Genomic DNA, 20,319 nt, shown 5'->3' with positions numbered 1-20,319 from the left:
GATAAAATTGATGGAAATAAATGTGAACCCAGCGGAAAAATAACGGATTTACATCGTTCGAAATTGACAACATGCGTTAAGTAAATTTCAGAATTTAAGAACAAGAGAGCGTACCTTGAAGCGGTAAATTTCAAAACCGAAGATTGAAACACTTAGGAATACTTTTAATTTTCACTCCAATTCCACTAATGCCCAAGAAGTGTGGACTCTCAATTGGTTACAAAGGAATGGTTGGATAGTGACATACACTCACTTCCACACCATTACGATGTTGTTTTTTTCATTTACAAAATTCTGTACGTTTTTCCCTTTGTATCTAACCAATTATCTAATTAGGTTGGCCTTTTGGGCCTTTCCAATTGGGCTTAAGTGTGTGGCTTGGAGTGGGATCAAAAGGGACCAATAAGACACTAGCTCCAATAGACTTTGGCCTTTCTGTCAACTCTTGACAAGTCCAAAGTTACTATTAACTATATTTAATACCACTATATAAATATAGTTGCACTCTAGGCCTTATCTATAAATTATATCTTAAGACTTTATTATACATGCAACCCCTTCATAAAATATTCGTAGTAATACAACGTCATTAATGTAGACTGCCACTTTGTAAATTACTACATCTTAATCTTTGAGTACCCGGTTTAATCCTTTAATATTATTCATTATATATTTATGAAATCCAATTCCATAAATATATACTTTAATCTTACTAAAGTGGTTAGACCCAACTTTCTGAATAACAAACTCATTAAATTTATCTCAAGGGAATACTTTATATCTCCGTTAAGAGACTATGAATTCCATCTTGAGAATACGTGTTCCATCAACACTAAATGTGGCTGCCCAACATACTGAGGTTTTAACCATTGCTATAGATCTCACTCTTGATATATCAAAGTAACCTACACCTCATGATCAAGTCCATTATTCTCTCAAGATTAAGAGTTCATGCAAATACAAGTCGTGAGATTTATTATTCATATGACAGCCCTTAGGAAAATAATAAATCTCACAGTAGTTCAGTTCAATATGTCTTAACTCTTAAAACATATTAACACATCAAGCAGAAGTCTTTACTTCAATGATCAAGACAAATCATCGTGGTTGATATGTTATAGTCTTCGTAGATGAAATGCCCAATTTCATCACCGACTACAAACTATAATTCTGTGTTTACAAAGAACTTGTGATTTATATCTTCTGTGACTTTTCACATATTATGCATCTCATGGACTAAATGATAATGTCTGAATATTCATTGTACCATTATTTCAGATAATAATAAAACAAATTCACTAAACACAATATTAAGTCATACATAATGTCATACACAATGTCAAACTTAATATCATACATAGTATCATACAATAGGATTTAAAGGCACTAATCTTAACAATCTCCCACTTGCCCTAAAGACTATTGTGCACTAATCTAACTCCCATTCTCTCCAAATGTGACTCAAAAGTCTTTTGAGACAAGGCTTTAGTAAATGGATCTGCTAGATTATTCGCACTTTCAATCTTTGCTACCACCACATCTCCACGAGCAACAATATCTCGAATGATATGGTATTTCCTCTCAATGTGTTTTCCTTTCTTATGATTCCTTGGATCTTTAGATTATGCAACTACTCCACTGTTGTCACAAAACAATGTGATTGGAACTTACTCCATTGTCATTACACCAAGATCAGAAAGGAATTTCTTGAGCCATACAGCTTCCTTTGCTGCCTCACAAGCAGCAACATATTCTGCTTCCATGGTAGAGTCTGTAATACAAGATTGCTTAATACTCTACCAACTTATGGCTCCACCTCCCAAGGTGAAAACACATTCTGAAGTGGATTTTCTGAAATCTAGATCAGATTGAAAATCTGAATCTATATAGACAATAGGTATCAAATCCTCACTTCGGTAAACAAGCATATAATCTCTTGCTCTCTGTAGATACTTAGGAATATGCTTTACAGCTTGCCAATGTTTTGGTCCTGGATTTGATTGATATTGACTGACCATGCCAACTGAATAACAGATATCTGGTCTAGTACAAAGCATGGCATACATGAGACTTTCCACTGCAAAAGCATAAGGAACTTGTCTCATTATATTTTCTTCCTCTTGAGTCTTAGGCCTGTGGTCATCAGACAAAGGAACTCCATGTCTGAAAGGAAGTAATCCTTTCTTGGAGTTTTGCATGCTAAACCGTTCTAAAATCTTATCTTTATATCCAGCTTGTGATAAGTCTAACCTCTTATTCTTGCGATCTTGCCAAAGCTTGATCCCTAGAATAAAGTTAGCCTCACCCAAGTCCTTCATATCAAATTGGATTGACAACCAAACCTTTACTGATGACATTACCCCTACATCATTTCCAATGAGTAGAATATCATTAACATAAAGTACTAGGAACATTAGTACTTTATCACAATGTCTTTTGTACACACATGGTTCATCAAGAGTTTGCTCAAAACCAAATGACTTGATCGCTTGATCAAATCTGATGTTCCATGACCTAGATGCTTGCTTAAGTCCATAAATGGACCTTTTCAACTTGCATACCATATGCTTTTGGTTCTTTGCTATGAAACCTTCCGGTTGCATCATATAGATTTCCTCTTCAAGATTGCCATTGAGAAATGCAATCTTAACATCCATTTGCCAAATCTCATAATCATAATAAGCAGCAATGGATAAAAAAATTCTTATAGATTTAAGCATTGCTACTGGAGAAAAGGTTTCATCATAATCAATACCTTCTTTTTGTGTATACCCTTTCGCCACTAGCCTTACTTTAAAGGTTTCACCCTTTCTTTCTATCACTCTCTTCCTCTTGTAAACCCATTTGCAACCAACAGGTTTAATGCCGTTAGGCACCTCTACAAGCTCCCAAACTTGATTGGAATACATGGAATCTAATTCAAATTCATAGCTTGGACCCAATGATGTGCATCTATATCATTCATTGCCTCTTCATAGGTGTAGGGATCCGATTCAGTCTCTTCTGAGATAGTTTCATAAGTTTCTCCTAAACCTATGAATCTTATAGGAGGCCAAACAATTCTCCCACTACGACGAGGCACCTGTGTACTAGACATGTCATGAGTAGTATCTTGTGGTGTATCTAATACAGCCACATCATCCCTAGTTTCATCCATTTGTTGTTCATTTATAGGTTCATTCATTTCAGCCAACACAACTCTACTTCTAGGAGTAAAATTATTCATATAGTCATTTTCCAAGAATTTAACATTTGTACTAACAAAAACTTTGCTATCTTTACGACTATAGAGTAAATAACCCCTAGTTTCTTTTGGATAACCTACAAACAAACACACTTCTGATTTTGGTTCCAATTTATTAGGCTTCCCTTTTAACACATGTGCAGGACAACCCCAAAGGTGGAGATATTTCATACTAGGCTTACGCCCACTCCACAATTCCATGGGTATTTTGGGAACAGATTTTGATGGGACTAAATTCAAAAGATGTATTGCTGTATTTAAGGCATAACCCTAAAAAGAAATTGGTAAAGTTGAGTAACTCATCATGGACCTAACCATTTCTAAAAGAGTCCTATTCCTTCTTTCTACTACACCATTCTATTGGGGAGTTCCAGGTGCAGCCAATTGGGATACAATCCCATTTTGAGTTAAGTAATCCTTGAAAACCCCAAGAAGGTATTCACCACCATGATTAGATCGAATGGCTTTTATACATTTACCCAATTGATTCTCTACTTCAGCCCTAAACTCTTTGAACTTTTCAAAGGTTTCGAACTACCGTCTCATTAGGTACACATAACCATATCTTGAGTAATCATCGATACAAATGATGAAATACTCATAACCTCCTTTTGCTTGGATTGACATAGGACCACATACATCAGAATGCACTAGCTCTAGCAAATCTTGAGCTCTTCTACCTTTTGCATTAAAAGGTCGTTTGGTCATTTTACCTTCCAAACAAGATTCACAAACTGGAAATTCATCAAAGTCCATGGGCTCTAAGAGTCCATCTTTGATNCTAGGAGAACCCAGAAGAATTCATCCCAGAAAGGTTCATGGATAACTCCATTGATTATAAAGGTCAAAATTTTGAGTTATTGACATTTGGATCTGGTCGAAGAAGTTGTCCTGGGATGTATATGGCAACAGCAACAATTGAGCTTGCACTTGCAAATCTTTTATATTGTTTCAATTGGAAAACACCTGATGGGATGAAAGAGGAAGATATCAACATGGAAGAGGAAGCTGGTCTTAGCCTTACTACTAGTAAGAAAATAGCTTTGAACCTTGTGCCAATCAAATTGTTTTAAAATATTAGTATATGTCAGCACTCTTCCCCTCCCTTTCTTCTCTCCCCCATCTCACTCCATTCCAAATATAATCTTCATAGGAATAGTTGCTTTTATGTAATATATATAGGGTTGGGCTTGTGTCCAGTGACTAGTTTCATTGGATAGGCTAAGATGTGAACATGTGTCCAATTTTGGACATGCATCTGTATCCTAGCGTGTCTAGCGGAACTGGTCACTAGACAGAAGCCTCTCCCATATATATATATATATATATTGCTAAGCACTTTGAAATAAATGGTGGCCAATTAGCATGTATGTTTTGGCTTTTGCGATCATGGATCACTTTCCTTTCTTAAAAATAAATGGTAGGAATTGAAAGATAATTTGTGTTTGTCTTTATTACCTACAGTGGTGTTATGGAATACAAAACCACTATTTCTATTCCATTTTATATTTCACTAATCATAATTTATTATGATGTATTCATTTTATTTTACCTATAAAATAACTAAAATTAAAATAAAAATAAAAATAAAACACATGGCATCACAATCAGTAAAGTATAAAGTATTTTTGAGACTAATGGTTTCTATTCAGTATTATGAAGGATAGGCATAATTATTTCATTCAATCAATTGTTTTGGACAATGGAGCAGAGGTTAGGCGGGAAAATTTTCTTTAGACTTCAAACTGTATGGAGAAAAAAGAGAGGAAGAAAGCCTCACTTTGATCGTATTACAAATTATATTATAAATTTAAATCAACTTTAATGTTCAATGTTTGATCATGTATGGTGGCAATGAAAGGTGTGTAGAGGGAATCTTTCAACTCCAACATCAAAATCAATGACGCGTTCTACCAAATCATATTACAAAGATGTTTTTTTCTTATACACCTTTCTACCTCTTATTGAACTATGTGCTCTATACGGGGTGTCATTTTTTTAACTTTTACATGTGAAGTATTCATTTTTTTTTAATGAGGTGTGTAATAATACACTTATAAACTAGTAATTTAAAAATAAAAATAAAAATAACAAAATTGTTTTGTCATATGTACTGATTAACAATATCTATTAAGTTTTTATTTCCTATAAATGAATGCTAATGAAAAAAAAAATGTGGTTGAACTTCAAATAGGGATTTTTATTTATTAATTAAAATATTTTGAGTTTAAATCATGTCTATACCAAAAAGAGATTTAAATTATATTATATCTATAAAAAAAAAAAATATATATATATATATATATAAGTGCTAAATTAATTAATATGTATTGATGAGATATGACACCATTTAAAATTTGGACCCTGATGTTACATATCCTTTTGACTTAAGTCATTCTTGTTCTCAAATTTTGAAATTTACTTAACACATGTTGTCAATTTCGAACGATGTAGATGCGTTATTTTTCCGCTGCGTTCACATTTATTTCCATCAAATATCAAAGCGGTCATCAATTTCGAATTGCATAACATGTTTTGTAAATTTTAGAATTAGAGATGATAGTTTCATATTGTTAGAAGATTATGTTTTAATTTTCTGCATATTGTTGAAACTATGATTTGATGAAAACTGAAATTGATGTTATGATGTTGTCTAAATTTAAATTTAAGTACGTTAAATTGAATTTTAAGGCTATAGCATCAATAGAATTCAGTTCTGACATCAATCACTATCTGTACTGTTCATATGTTGAATGTTTGTTCATGAAAAATGAAGAAAACTGCCTTAGAAAAATTTCTGGAAATTCGAGTTTCGCGATTTTCGATCGATCGAAAATCACTTTCGATCAATCAAGTGAAATAGTGATCAGACTTTTTAAATAAATTGATTTTCAATTGCTAGTCGATCGATCGAATTTGTTTTTTGATCGATCAAGAGGCGATCAAGTATCAATCGAACAAGTCAGGAGGTCAAATTTGAATTTTTTAATTTTTTCGATCGATCGAGGGGCACATTCGATCGATCGAAAGAAAGAATATCAAAATTTTTTCTAAGTGTTTTCACATGTAGAAATAGCAAGGCTATGTGTAATTAGATTATGCATGTTTCAAAATTAAAAACCTTTATTTTAAAACATCTAGTGGGAGAGAGATACAAGGGTTGCATCTCACGACCTCCATTGTCGGTTTAAAGTAGTGTGATTAAGCACCTCACCTTGGCGTATATGCCTTGCTCCCTTCGGAGGGTGTTTGATTCATGGTACAACAGGGTAAACTTTTTAAAGATAGATGAAATGTGTTTTAACATTGAGAACGATCACACTTCCGTGGAGTTACTTGGTTTTATATTTTTTTTTTTTATAGATATAATATAATTTAAATCTCTTTTTGGTATAGACATGATTTAAACTCAAAATATTTTAATTAATAAATAAAAATCCCTATTTGAAGTTCAACCACATTTTTTTTTTCATTAGCATTCATTTATAGGAAATAAAAACTTAATAGATATTGTTAATCAGTACATATGACAAAACAATTTTGTTATTTTTATTTTTATTTTTAAATTACTAGTTTATAAGTGTATTATTACACACCTCATTAAAAAAAAATGAATACTTCACATGTAAAAGTTAAAAAAATGACACCCCGTATAGAGCACATAGTTCAATAAGAGGTAGAAAGGTGTATAAGAAAAAAACATCTTTGTAATATGATTTGGTAGAACGCGTCATTGATTTTGATGTTGGAGTTGAAAGATTCCCTCTACACACCTTTCATTGCCACCATACATGATCAAACATTGAACATTAAAGTTGATTTAAATTTATAATATAATTTGTAATACGATCAAAGTGAGGCTTTCTTCCTCTCTTTTTTCTCCATACAGTTTGAAGTCTAAAGAAAATTTTCCCGCCTAACCTCTGCTCCATTGTCCAAAACAATTGATTGAATGAAATAATTATGCCTATCCTTCATAATACTGAATAGAAACCATTAGTCTCAAAAATACTTTATACTTTACTGATTGTGATGCCATGTGTTTTATTTTTATTTTTATTTTAATTTTAGTTATTTTATAGGTAAAATAAAATGAATACATCATAATAAATTATGATTAGTGAAATATAAAATGGAATAGAAATAGTGGTTTTGTATTCCATAACACCACTGTAGGTAATAAAGACAAACACAAATTATCTTTCAATTCCTACCATTTATTTTTAAGAAAGGAAAGTGATCCATGATCGCAAAAGCCAAAACATACATGCTAATTGGCCACCATTTATTTCAAAGTGCTTAGCAATATATATATATATATATATGGGAGAGGCTTCTGTCTAGTGACCAGTTCCGCTAGACACGCTAGGATACAGATGCATGTCCAAAATTGGACACATGTTCACATCTTAGCCTATCCAATGAAACTAGTCACTGGACACAAGCCCAACCCTATATATATTACATAAAAGCAACTATTCCTATGAAGATTATATTTGGAATGGAGTGAGATGGGGGAGAGAAGAAAGGGAGGGGAAGAGTGCTGACATATACTAATATTTTAAAACAATTTGATTGGCACAAGGTTCAAAGCTATTTTCTTACTAGTAGTAAGGCTAAGACCAGCTTCCTCTTCCATGTTGATATCTTCCTCTTTCATCCCATCAGGTGTTTTCCAATTGAAACAATATAAAAGATTTGCAAGTGCAAGCTCAATTGTTGCTGTTGCCATATACATCCCAGGACAACTTCTTCGACCAGATCCAAATGTCAATAACTCAAAATTTTGACCTTTATAATCAATGGAGTTATCCATGAACCTTTCTGGGATGAATTCTTCTGGGTTCTCCTAGTATTTAGGATCTCGTCCTATTGCCCAAACATTAACTTGTACTAACATTTTTGGGTAAATGTCATAACCGTTGATCTTAAAGTGTGACATGGTTTCTCTTGGAAAAAGTAGAGTTCCTGGAGGATGCAATCTAAAAGTTTCTTTAACTATCATCTTTAGATAATGAAGGTGGTCAATGTCGCTTTTAGTGACTTTCCCTTTATTTCCAATGAAATTTCTAACTTCATCTTGTGCTTTTTTCATCAATCGGGGGTTCTTAGCAAGCTCTGCCATCACCCATATCATGGTAACTGCACTAGTGTCAACTCCACCAAAAAATATATCCTGATAAACAAATATAGTAACAGGTAAGTATATGAACATGGGCTAATTTGATAAGGTAAGTAAAGTTAAAAAATAAAAAATAAACTTGGGATTAATAAAAGATTGGCAGCTTACAAAGAGAATTGCCTTAATGTTATCTTTTGTGAACCGAGCAGTATCGCCAGACTCAACTTGCTCCCTTTCAATTCTCAGTAGCACATCAATAATGTCTTCATGCTCTGGTTTTGTCCTCTCAGGATTAAGATGGAGATCAATGACCTGTTGGAATAAAGTATCCAACTCATGAAAAACCCTTTCAAACCTTTTAAATCTACCAGAGAAAGTGTCTATAATCCACCCCACGAAGGGAAAGAATTCAAATGCATTGTAGCTTCCTATCATGGACACTACCTCTTCAACCATTGCTTGAAACCTTTCATTGTCTAAACCACTCCCGCGGAAACTCTTACCAAAACCAATCCTAAAAGTTATACTTGCAGTGAGGGCAAACAACTTCTCAGAAAGATCAATAGGGGTTGCAAAAGATGCATAGTGAGATATAGAATCCACAAGCAAAGCAACTTCTTCTTCCCTAATGAACTGATAGGAATGCACCCTCTTCATGCTAAAAAGCTCAAGAACACATATTTTCCTTATCTCTCTCCAGTAATCACCATAAGGTGCAAAAGCCATGTCCTTATAATTGTAGGAAAAAACTTTAGAGCAAGCTAAAGGAGGTCTACTGCAACAGGCAAGATCGTGACCTTTTAAGACTTCTCTTGCTGCCTCAGTAGAAGATATTATGACAGTTCTTACGCCATTGAGTTGAAGGAGCATCACAGAGCCATATTTCTTGGAGAGTTGCCACATAGATTGGTGAGGCAACACACCAAGTTGGTGCAAGTTACCTATAATAGGGAGCTTAGGAGGGCTTGGTGGAAGGTTCTTTGAACTCCACTCATCCATCTTTTTTTTCATGAGCAACAAAAGAGGGAGAACAAGGAGAAGAGGAAGCCATAAAGGTATGGTATCAAGAGCCATTGAAGCTATATCTTTTATCTCAAGTTAGTAAGTATCCTCTAAAATTGTTCACCTATAAATAGCCCAAGATACTAGATTTAACCCAAAAAAAAAAATATGTATGTAAGTTTTTTGTCCCCATTAGGAGGTATGATATACTTAAAAAGGAAAATCTTGCTTCACACTATTTCTTACACTCTAGTATACTACACATTTGCATGCGCAATGTACACAATTTTTTCAATTTTTACACTCTAGCTAATATGTACAACGTCCACATTTGCATGAGTGTAATATGATTTTTTTTTTTTTTTTTTTTTTATATCCTCATTTAAAATGGAGAAATATAATGGTATGTACTGCTAATATAAATACAAAATCAATGTAATATACACTAAGTTCTCAAATTATTTGGTCAGTGTTTTTGTCTTGTTGGATAAAATTGCATTATTATGTTTCTAAGCCCTATGAAAGTTTGGAAAATATTCGTCATTCTTGCACTGCTATAATATACGACTGTTTCTAATCCCTCTGAAAGTTTGGCAAATATACATATGTTTCTTACTGGTCTTCTTCTCATTTTTTTTGGAATGTGGTGGAGTGAGAAAAGAAGACTAGTAAGTGAATTTTATGCTAAACGTTAATTCTAGAGTCCAAAAACTGATGTTAAAAATCAAATTATACTTATCAATCACTTTCGCAAGCATGTTACTAGTCCCATTTCCCATCCCTCACACTTGTCTGTGTGTTTATATATATAGATATTTGGCAATCATTAACATAACACACTTGTCCGTGTGTGTATATACATATTGCATACGAGACGGCACCCAATAAGATAAGCTAACACCGCTATATTCTTTTTAACATCCCACCTATGCTTTCAAAATTCCATTCTTATCAACTTTTTTTGGAATGTCATGGAGTGAGAAAAGAAGACCAGTAAGTGAATTTTAAGTTAAACGTTAATTCTGGAGTCTCAAAACCGACCTCAAAAATCAAGTTATACTTATCAATCACTTTCGCAGGCATGTTACAAGTCCAATTTCCCAAGCCCCAAACTTGTTCGTGTGTGTATATATATACATATTTAGCAATCTTTAACATCACACACTTGTCTGTGTGTGTATATGCATATTGCATGCGAGACGACACCCAATAAGATAAGCCCACACCGCTATACTCCTTTTAACATCCCACCTATGCTATCAAAATTCCAGCCTTATCATCTTTTTTCCAAAATGTGGTGGAGTGAGGAACAAAGGCCAGTAAGTGAATTTTAACCTAAACTTTGATTCTAGAGTCTAAAAACCAACCTCAAAAATCAAGTTATACTTATCAATAACTTTCGCAGGCATTTTACTAGTCCCATTTCCCATGCCCCACACTTGTCTGTCTGTTTACATATATATATATATATACATATACATATTTGGCAATCATTAACATAACACACTCGTCTGTGTGTGTATATGCATATTGCATGCGAGACAACACTCGATAAAATAAGCCCACACTACTGTACTCCTTTTAACATCCCACCTATGCTTCCAAAATTCCACACTTCTCATCTTTTTTCTAGAATGTGGTGGAGTGACAAAAGAAGACCAGCAAGTGAATTATAAGCTAAGCATTAATTCTAGAGTCTAAAAAATGACCTCAAAAATCAAATTATAATTAACAATCACTTTCGCAGGCATGTTACTAGTCCCACTTCCCATGCCCCAAACTTGTCTCTATGTGTATATATATGCATATTTGCCAATCATTAACATAACACACTTCTCCATTTTGTATATACATATTGCATGTGAGACGACACACGATAAGATAAGCCCACACTGCTATACCCCTTTTAACATCCCACCAATGCTTTCAAAATTCCCCTCTTATCATCTTTTTTCTGGAATGTGGTAGAGTGAGAAAAGAGGACCAGTAAGTGAATTCTAAGCTAAACGTTAATTCTAGAGTGTGAAAACTGACGTCAAAAATCAAATTATACATATCAATCACTTTCGTAAGCACGTTACTAGTCCCAATTCCCATGCCCCAAACTTGTTCGTGTGTGTACACATATACATATTTGGCAATCTTTAACATAACACGCTTGTTTGTGTGTGTATATACATATTGCAAGTGAGACAACACCCAACAAGATAAGCCCACACCGCTATACTCCTTTTAACATCCCACCTATGCTTTCAAAATTCCAGTCTTATCATCTTTATTCCAAAATGTGGTGGAGTGAGGAACGAAGGCCAGTAAGTGAATTTTAACCTAAACTTTGATTCTCTACTCTAAAAACTGAAATTAAAAATCAAGTTATACTTATCAATAACTTTCGCAGGCATTTTACCAGTCCCATTTCCCATGCCCCACACTTTTCTGTGTGTTTATATATATATATATATATACATATTTGGCAGTCATTAACGTCACACACTTGTCCGTGTGTGTATATATATATATTGCATGTGAGACGACACAAAATAAGATAAGCCAAAACCACCATACTAATTTTAATATCCCACTTATGCTTTCAAAATTCCAGTCTTATCATCTTTTCTCCAAAATGTGGTGGAGTGAGCAAAGAGGACCCGTAAGAGAATTTTAACCTAAACTTTAATTCTAGAGTCTAAAAACCGACCTCAAAAATCAAATGATACTTATCACTCACTTTCGTCAGCATGTTACTGGTCCCATTTCTGATGCCCCACACTTTTTTGTGTGTTTATATATATACATATTTGGCAATCATTAACACAACACACTTGTCCGTGTGTGTATATACATATTGCATGCGAGACAACACCCGATAAAATTAGCCCACACTGCTGTACTCCTTTTAACATCCCACCTATGCTTCCAAAATTCTACTCTTTTCAACTTTTTTCTAGAATGTGGTGGATAGAAAAAAGAAGACCAATTGGTGAATTTTAAGCCAAACATTAATTCGAGAGTCTAAAAACTGACATCAAAAATCAAATTATAATTTACAATCACTTTCGCAGGCATGTTACTAGTCCCATTTCCCATGCCCCAAACATGTCTGTGTGTGCATATATATACATATTTGCCAATCGTTAACAAAACACACTTGTCCGTTTTGCATATACATATTGCATGCGAGACGATACATGATAAGATAAGCCCACACTGCTATACCACTCTTAACATCCCACCTATGCTTTCAAAATTCCACCTTTATCATCTTTTTCCTGGAATGTGGTGGAGTGAGAAAAAAAGGAACAGTAGGTGAATTTTAAGCTAAACATTAATTCTAGAGTCTGAAACCTGACTTCAAAATTCAAATAATACTTATCAATCACTTTCGTAAGCACTTTACTAGTCCCATTTCCCGTTCCCCATACTTGTCCGTGTGTGTATATATATACATATTTGGCAATCATTATCATAACACACTTGTCTGGGTGTGTATATACATATTGCATGCGAGATGACACCCAATAAGATAAGCCAACACCGCTATACTCCTTTTAACATCCCATCTATGCTTTCAAAATTCCACTCTTATCATCTTTTTTCTGGAATGTGGTAGAGTGAGAAAAGCGGACTAGTAAGTGAATTTTAAGATAAACGTTAATTCTAGAGTCTGAAAACTGATGTCAAAAATCAAATTATACATATCAATCACTTTCGTAAGCACGTTAGTAGTTCCATTTCCCACGCCCCTAACTTGTTCGTGTGTGTATATATATACATATTTGGCAATCCTTAACATAACACCCTTGTCTGTGTGTGTATATACATATTGCGTGGGAGGCGACACACAATAAGATAAGCCCACACCGCTATACTCCTTTTAACATCCCACCTATGCTTTCAAAATTCCAGTTTTATCACCTTTTTTCCAAAATGTGGTGGAGTGAGGAACGAAGTCTAGTAAGTGAATTTTAACCTAAACTTCGATTCTAGAGTATGAAAACCGACCTCAGAAATCAGGTTATAACTATCAATAACTTTCACAGGCATTTTACCAGTCCCATTTCCCGTGCCCCAAACTTGTGTGTGTGTGTATATATATATACATATTTTCCAATCATTAACAAAACACACTTGTCCGTGTTGTATATACATATTGCATGCGAGACGACACCCGAAAAGATAAGCCCACAACGCTATAACCCTTTTTACATCCCTCCTATGCTTTCAAAATTCCACTCTTATCATCTTTTTTGTGGAATGTGGTGGAGTGAGAAAAGAGGACCAGTAAGTTAATTTTAAGCCAAAGGTTAAATCTAGAGTCCGAAAACCGACGTCAAAAATCAAATTGTACTTATCTATCACTTTTGGAAGCATGTTACTATTCCCATTTCCCATGCCCCACACTTGTCTGTGTGTTTATATATATACATATTTGGCAATCATTAACATAACACACTTGTCCGTGTGTGTATATACATATTGCATGTGGGACAACACCCAATAAAATAGGCCCACACTGCTATACTCCTTTTAACATCCCACCTGTGCTTTCAAAATTCCACTCCTATCATCTTTTTTCTGGAATGTGGTGGAGTGAGGAACAAAGGCCAGTATGTGAATTTCAACCTAAACTTTGATTCGAGAGTCTAAAAACCGACCTCAAAAATCAAGTTATAATTATCAAGAACTTTCGCAGGCATTTTACCAATCCCATTTCCCATGCCCTCAACTTGTCTCTGTGTGTATATATATAAATATTTGCCAATCATTAACAAAACACACTTCTCCGTGCTGTATATACATATTGCATGCGAGGCGACACCCGATAAGATAAGCCCACACCGCTAAAACCCTTTTTACATCCCTCCTATGCTTTCTAAATTCCACTCTTATCATCTTTTTTCTGGAATGTGGTGGAGTGAGAAAAGAGGACCAGTAAATGAATTTTAAGTTAAACGTTAATTCTGGAGTCTAAAAACCGACCTCAAAAATCAAGTTATACTTATCAATAACTTTCGCAGGCAATTTACCAGTCCCATTTCCTGTGCCCCACACTTGTCTGTGGGTTTATATATATATATATATACATATTTGGCAATCGTTAACATAACACACTTCTTCGTGTGTGTATATGTATATATTGCATGCGAGAGGACACAAAATAAGGTAAGCCCACACCGCTATACTCCTTTTAACATCCTAGCTATGCTTTCAAAATTCCAGTCTTATCATCTTTTTTCGCAAAATGTGGTGGAGTGAGGAATGAAGGCCTGTAAGTGAATTTTAACCTAATCTTTGATTCTGGAGTCTGAAAACCGATGTCGAAAATCAGGTTATACTAATCAACAACTTTTGCAGGCATTTTACCAGTCCTATTTTTTATGCCCCAAACTTGTCTGTGCGTGCATATATATACATATTTTCCAATCATTAGCAAAACACACTTGTCCGTGTTGTATATACATATTGCATGCGAGACGACACCCGATAAGCTAAGCCCACACCGCTATAACCCATTTTACATCCCTCCTATGCTTTCAAAATTCCACTCTTATCATATTTTTTCTAGAATGTGGTGGAGTGAGAAAAGAGAAAAAGTAAGTGAATTTTAAGCTAAATGTTAAATCTAGAGTCTAGAAACCGACGTCAAGAATCGAATTGTACTTATCTATCACTTTTGGAAGCATGTTACGAGTCCCATTTCCCATGCCCCACACTTGTCTGCGTGCTTATATATATTCATATTTGGCAATCATTAACATAACACACTTGTCCGTGTTTGTATATACACATCGCATGTGGGACAACACCCAATAAAATAGGCCCACACTGCTATACTCCTTTTAACATTCCACCTATGCTTTCAAAATTCTACTCTTATCATCTTTTTTCTGGAATGTGGTAGAGTAAGGAACGAAGGCCAGTAAGTGAATTTTAACCTAAACTTTGATTCTAGTGTCTAAAAACCGACCTCATAAATCAAGTTATACTTATCAAGAACTTTCGCAGGCATTTTACCAATCCCATTTCCCACACCCTCAACTTGTCTGTGCGTGTGTATATATACATATTTGCCAATCATTAACAAAACACACTTGTCCATGTTGTATATACATATTGCACGCGAGACGACGCTCGATAAGATAAGCGCACACCGCTATAACCCTTTTTACATCCTTCCTATGCTTTCGAAATTCCACTCTTTTCATCTTTCTTCTTGAATGTGGCAGATTTAGAAAAGCGGACCCGTAAGTGAATTTTAAGTTAAAAATAAATTCTGGAGTCTAAAAACTGACCTCAAAAATCAAGTTATACTTATCAATAACATTCGCAGGCATTTTACCAGCCCCATTTCCCGTGCCCCACACTTGTCTGTGTGGTTATATATATACATATTTGGCAATCATTAATATAACACACTTCTCCATGTGTGTATATATATATATTGCAGGCGAAAGGACACAAAATAAGGTAAGCCCACACCGCTATACTCCTTTTAACATCCCACCTATGCTTTCAAAATTCCAATCTTATCATCTTTTTTTACAAAATGTGGTGGAGTGAGGAATGAAGGCCAGTAAATGAATTTTAACCTAAACTTTGATTCTACAGTCTGAAAACCAACATCGAAAATCAAGTTATACTAACCAATAACTTTCGCAGGCATTTTACCAGTCCCATTTCCCGTGCCCCAAACTTGTCTTTGTGTGTATATATGTACATATTTTCCAATCATTAACAAAACACACTTGTCCGTGTTGTATATACATATTGCATGCAAGACGACACCCGATAAGATAAGCCCACACCGCTATAACCCTTTTTATATCCCTTCTATGCTTTCAAAATTCCACTCTTCTCAACTTTTTTCTGGAATGTGGCGGAGTGAGAAAAAAGGACCAGTAAGTGAATTTTCTGCTAAATGTTAAAACTAGATTCTAAAAACCAACGTCAAAAATCAAATTGTACTTATCTATCACTTTTGGAAGCATGTTACTAGTCCCATTTCCCATGCCCCACACTTGTCTGTGTGTTTATATATATATATACATATTTGGTAATCATTAACATAACACACTTGTCCGTGTGTGCATATACATATTGCATGTGGGACAACACCCAATAAAATAGGCCCAAACTGCTATACTCCTTTTAACATTCCACTCATGCTTTCAGAATTCTACTCTTATCATCTTTTTTCTGGAATGTGGTGAAGTGAGGAACGAAGGCCAGTAAGTGAATTTTAACCTAAACTTTGATTCTAGAGTCTACAAACCGACCTCAAAAATCAAGTTATACTTATCAAGAACTTTCGTCGGCATTTTACCAATCCCATTTCCCATGCCCTCAACTTGTCTGTGTGTGTATATATATACATATTTGCCAATCATTAACAAAACACACTTGTCCGTGTTGTATATACATATTGCATGCGAGACGACACCCGATAAGATAAGCCCACACCGCTATAACCCTTTTTACATCCCTCCTTTGCTTTCGAAATTCCACTCTTATCATCTTTTTTTTGGAATGTGGTGGAGTGAGCAAAGAGGACCAGTAAGTGAATTTTAAGTTAAACGTTGATTCTGGAGTCTAAAAACCGACCTCAAAAATCAAGTTATATTGATCAATAACTTTCGCAGGCATTTTCCCAGTCCCATTTCCTGCGCCCCACACTTGTCTGTGTGTTTACATATATATACATATTTGGCAATCTTTAACATAACACACTTGTCCGTGTGTGTATATACATATTGCATGCGGGATAACACCCAACAAAATAGGCCCACACTGCTATACTCCTTTTAACATCCCACCTTTGCCTTCGAAATTCCACTCTTATCATCTTTTTTCTGGAATGAGGTAGAGTGAGGAATGAAGGCCAGTAAGTGAATTTTAACCAAAACTTTGATTCTAGAGTCTAAAAATCGACCTCAAAAATCAAGTTATACTTATCAAGAACTTTCACAGGCATTTTACCCATCCCATTTCCCATGCCCTCAACTTGTTCGTGTGTGTATATATGTACATATTTGCCAATCATTAACAAAACACACTTGTCTGTGTTGTATATACATATTGCATGCGAGACGACCCCCGATAAGATCAGCCCACACCGTGATAACCCTTTTTCCATCCCTCTTATGCTTTCAAAATTCCAGTCTTATCATCTTTTTTCAGGAATGTGGTGGAGCGAGAAAAAAGGACCAGTAAGTGAATTCTAAGTTAAATGTTAATTCTGGAATCTAAAAACCAACCAGAAAAATCAAGTTACACTTATCAATAACTTTCGCAGGCATTTTACCAGTCCCATTTCTCGTGCCCCACACTTGTCTGTGTGTTTATATATATATATATATACACATATTTGGCAATCATTAACATAACACACTTCGCCGTGTGTGTTTATATATATAGATATTTGTGTGTGTGTATATATATACATATTTTCTAATCATTAACAAAACACACTTGTCCGTGTTGTATATACATATTGCAAGTGAGACGACACCCCATAAGATAAGCCCACACCGCTATAACCCTTTTTACATCACCCCTACGCTTTCAAAATTCCACTCTTATCATCTTTTTTCTGGAATGTGGTGGAGTGAGAAAAGAGGACCAGTAAGTGAATTTTAAGCTAAACGTTAAATATAGAGTCTAAAAACCGACGTCAAAAATCAAATTATACTTATCTATCTCTTTTGGAAGCACGTTACTAGTCCCATTTCCAATGCCCCTCACCTGTCCTTCTTTTTATATATATAAATATTTGGAAATCATTAACATAACACACCTGTCCATGTGTGTATATACATATTGCATGCGGGATAACACCCAATAAAATTGGCCCACAATGCTATACACCTTTTAACATCCCACCTATGCTTTCAAAATTCTACTCTTATCATCTTTTTTCTGGAATGTGGCAAAGTGAGGAATGAAGGCCAGTAAGTGAATTTTAACCTATACTTTGATTTTAGAGTCTAAAAACCGACCTCAAAAATCAAGTTATACTTATGAAGAACTTTCGCAAGCATTTTACCAATCCCATTTCCCATTCCCCAAACTTGTCTGTGTGTGTATATATACACATATTTGCCAGTCATTCGCAAAACACACTTGTCCGTGTTGTATATACATATTGCATGCGGGACGACATCCGATAAGATAAGCCCACACCGCTATAACCCTTTTTACATCCCCCCCTATGCTTTCAAAATTCCTCTCTTAACAGCTGTTTTCTGGAATGTGGTGGAGTGAGAAAAGAGGACCAGTAAGTGAATTTTATGTTAAACGTTAAGTCTGGAGTTGAAAAACCGACCTCAAAAATCAAGCTATACTTATCAATAACTTTCACAGGCATTTTACCAGTCCCATTTCCCATGCCCCACACTTGTCTGTGCTTTTATATATATTTACACATTTGGCAATCATTAACATAACGCACTTCTCCATGTGTGTATATATATATTGCATGTGAGAGGACACAAAATAAGGTAAGCGCACACCGCTATACTCCTTTTAACATCCCACCTACGCTTTCAAAATTCCAGTCCTATCGTCTTTTTTTGCAAAATGTGGTGAAGTGGTGAGCGAAGGCCAGTAAGTGAATTTTAAACAAAACTTTGATTCTAGAGTCTAAAAACCAACCACAAAAATCAAGTTATACTTATCAATAACTTTCGTAGGCTTTTTACCAGTCCCATTTCCCATGCCCGACACTTGTCTTTGTGTTTATATATATATATACATATTCCGCAATCACTAACGTAACACACTTGTCCATGTGTGTATATATATATTGCATGCGGGACGACAAAAATAAGGTAAGCCCACACCGCTATACTCCTTTTAACATCCCACCTATGCTTCCAAAATTCCAGTCTTGTCATCTTTTTTTGCAAAATGTGGTGGAGTGAGGAACGAGGGCCAGTTAGTGAATTTTAACCTAAACTTTGATTCTATAGTCTGAAAACCAACCTCAAAAATCAAGTTATAATTATCAATAACTTTCGCAGGCATTTTACCAGTCCCATTTCCCATGCCACAAACTTGTCTGCGTGTGTATATATATACATATTTACTAATCATTAACGAAACACACTTGTCTGTGTTGTATATACATATTGCATGCGAGACGACACCCGATAAGATAAGCCCACACCGCTATAACCCTTTTTACATCCCTCCTATGCTTTCAAAATTCCACTCTTATCATCTTTTTTCTGGAATGTGGTGGAGTCAGAAAAGAGGACCAGTAAGTGAATTTTAAGCTAAACGTTAAATAAAGAGTCTAAAAACCGACGTCAAAAATCAAATTGTACTTACCTATCACTTTTGGAAGCATGTTACTAGTCCCATTTCCCATGCCCCACACCTGTCTTTGTGTTTATATATTTGCATATTTTGAAATCATTAACATAACACACTTGTCCATGTGTGTATATACATATTGCATGCGGGACAACACCCAAAGAAATTGGCCCAGACTGCTATACACCTTTTAACATCCCACCTATGCTTTCAAAATTCCAGTCTTATCATCTTTTTTCTGGAATGTGGCAGAGTGAGGAACGAAGGCCAGTAAGTGAATTTTAACCTATACTTTGATTCTAGAGTCCAAAAACCGACCTCAAAAATCAAGTTATTCTTATGAAGAACTTTCGCAGGCATTTTACCAATCCCATTTCCCATTCCCCAAACTTGTCTGTGTGTGTATATATATATACATATTTGCCAGTCATTAACAAAAAACACTTGTCCGTGTTGTATATACATATTGCATGCGAGACGACACCCGATAAGATAAGCCCACACTGCTTTAGCCCTTTTTACATCCCTCCCATGCTTTCAAAATTCCACTCTTAGCATCTTTTTTCTGGTATGTGGTGGAGTGAGAAAAGAGGACCAGTAACTGAATTTTAAGTTAAATGTTAATTCTGGAGTCTAA

At 35.0% G+C, this 20,319-nt stretch overlaps 1 protein-coding gene across 1 annotated transcript; it reads right to left on the bottom strand.

Moving 5' to 3' along the window:
* Positions 1-7,745: 7,745 nt before the first annotated feature.
* On the bottom strand, positions 7,746-9,450 carry LOC111999185 (cytochrome P450 71B34-like). Its single transcript, XM_065761400.1, has 2 exons — positions 8,535-9,450; positions 7,746-8,420 (listed from the first exon to the last, which is right to left on the bottom strand). The coding sequence occupies exons 1-2, from the start codon at positions 9,438-9,440 to the stop codon at positions 8,094-8,096; spliced, it is 1,233 nt and encodes a 410-aa protein (XP_065617472.1). The 5' UTR covers positions 9,441-9,450; the 3' UTR covers positions 7,746-8,093.
* Between the last annotated feature and the right edge of the window lie 10,869 nt (positions 9,451-20,319).

Source organism: Quercus suber, unplaced genomic scaffold (assembly GCF_002906115.3).
Source record: "Quercus suber isolate HL8 unplaced genomic scaffold, Cork oak 2.0 scaffold_410, whole genome shotgun sequence".
NCBI lineage: Eukaryota > Viridiplantae > Streptophyta > Magnoliopsida > Fagales > Fagaceae > Quercus > Quercus suber.
This window is presented reverse-complemented; position numbering and strand designations above follow the sequence as displayed.

What these genes read in the sequence shown, in the direction of transcription:
- LOC111999185 (XM_065761400.1), bottom strand. Translation starts at nt 9,440, where the DNA reads ATGGCTCTTGATACCATACCTTTATGGCTTCCTCTTCTCCTTGTTCTC. An exon ending in ACATTAAGGCAATTCTCTTT is followed by an intron (nt 8,421 to 8,534) that starts GTAAGCTGCCAA and finishes TTTGTTTATCAG; the next exon opens with GATATATTTTTTGGTGGAGT.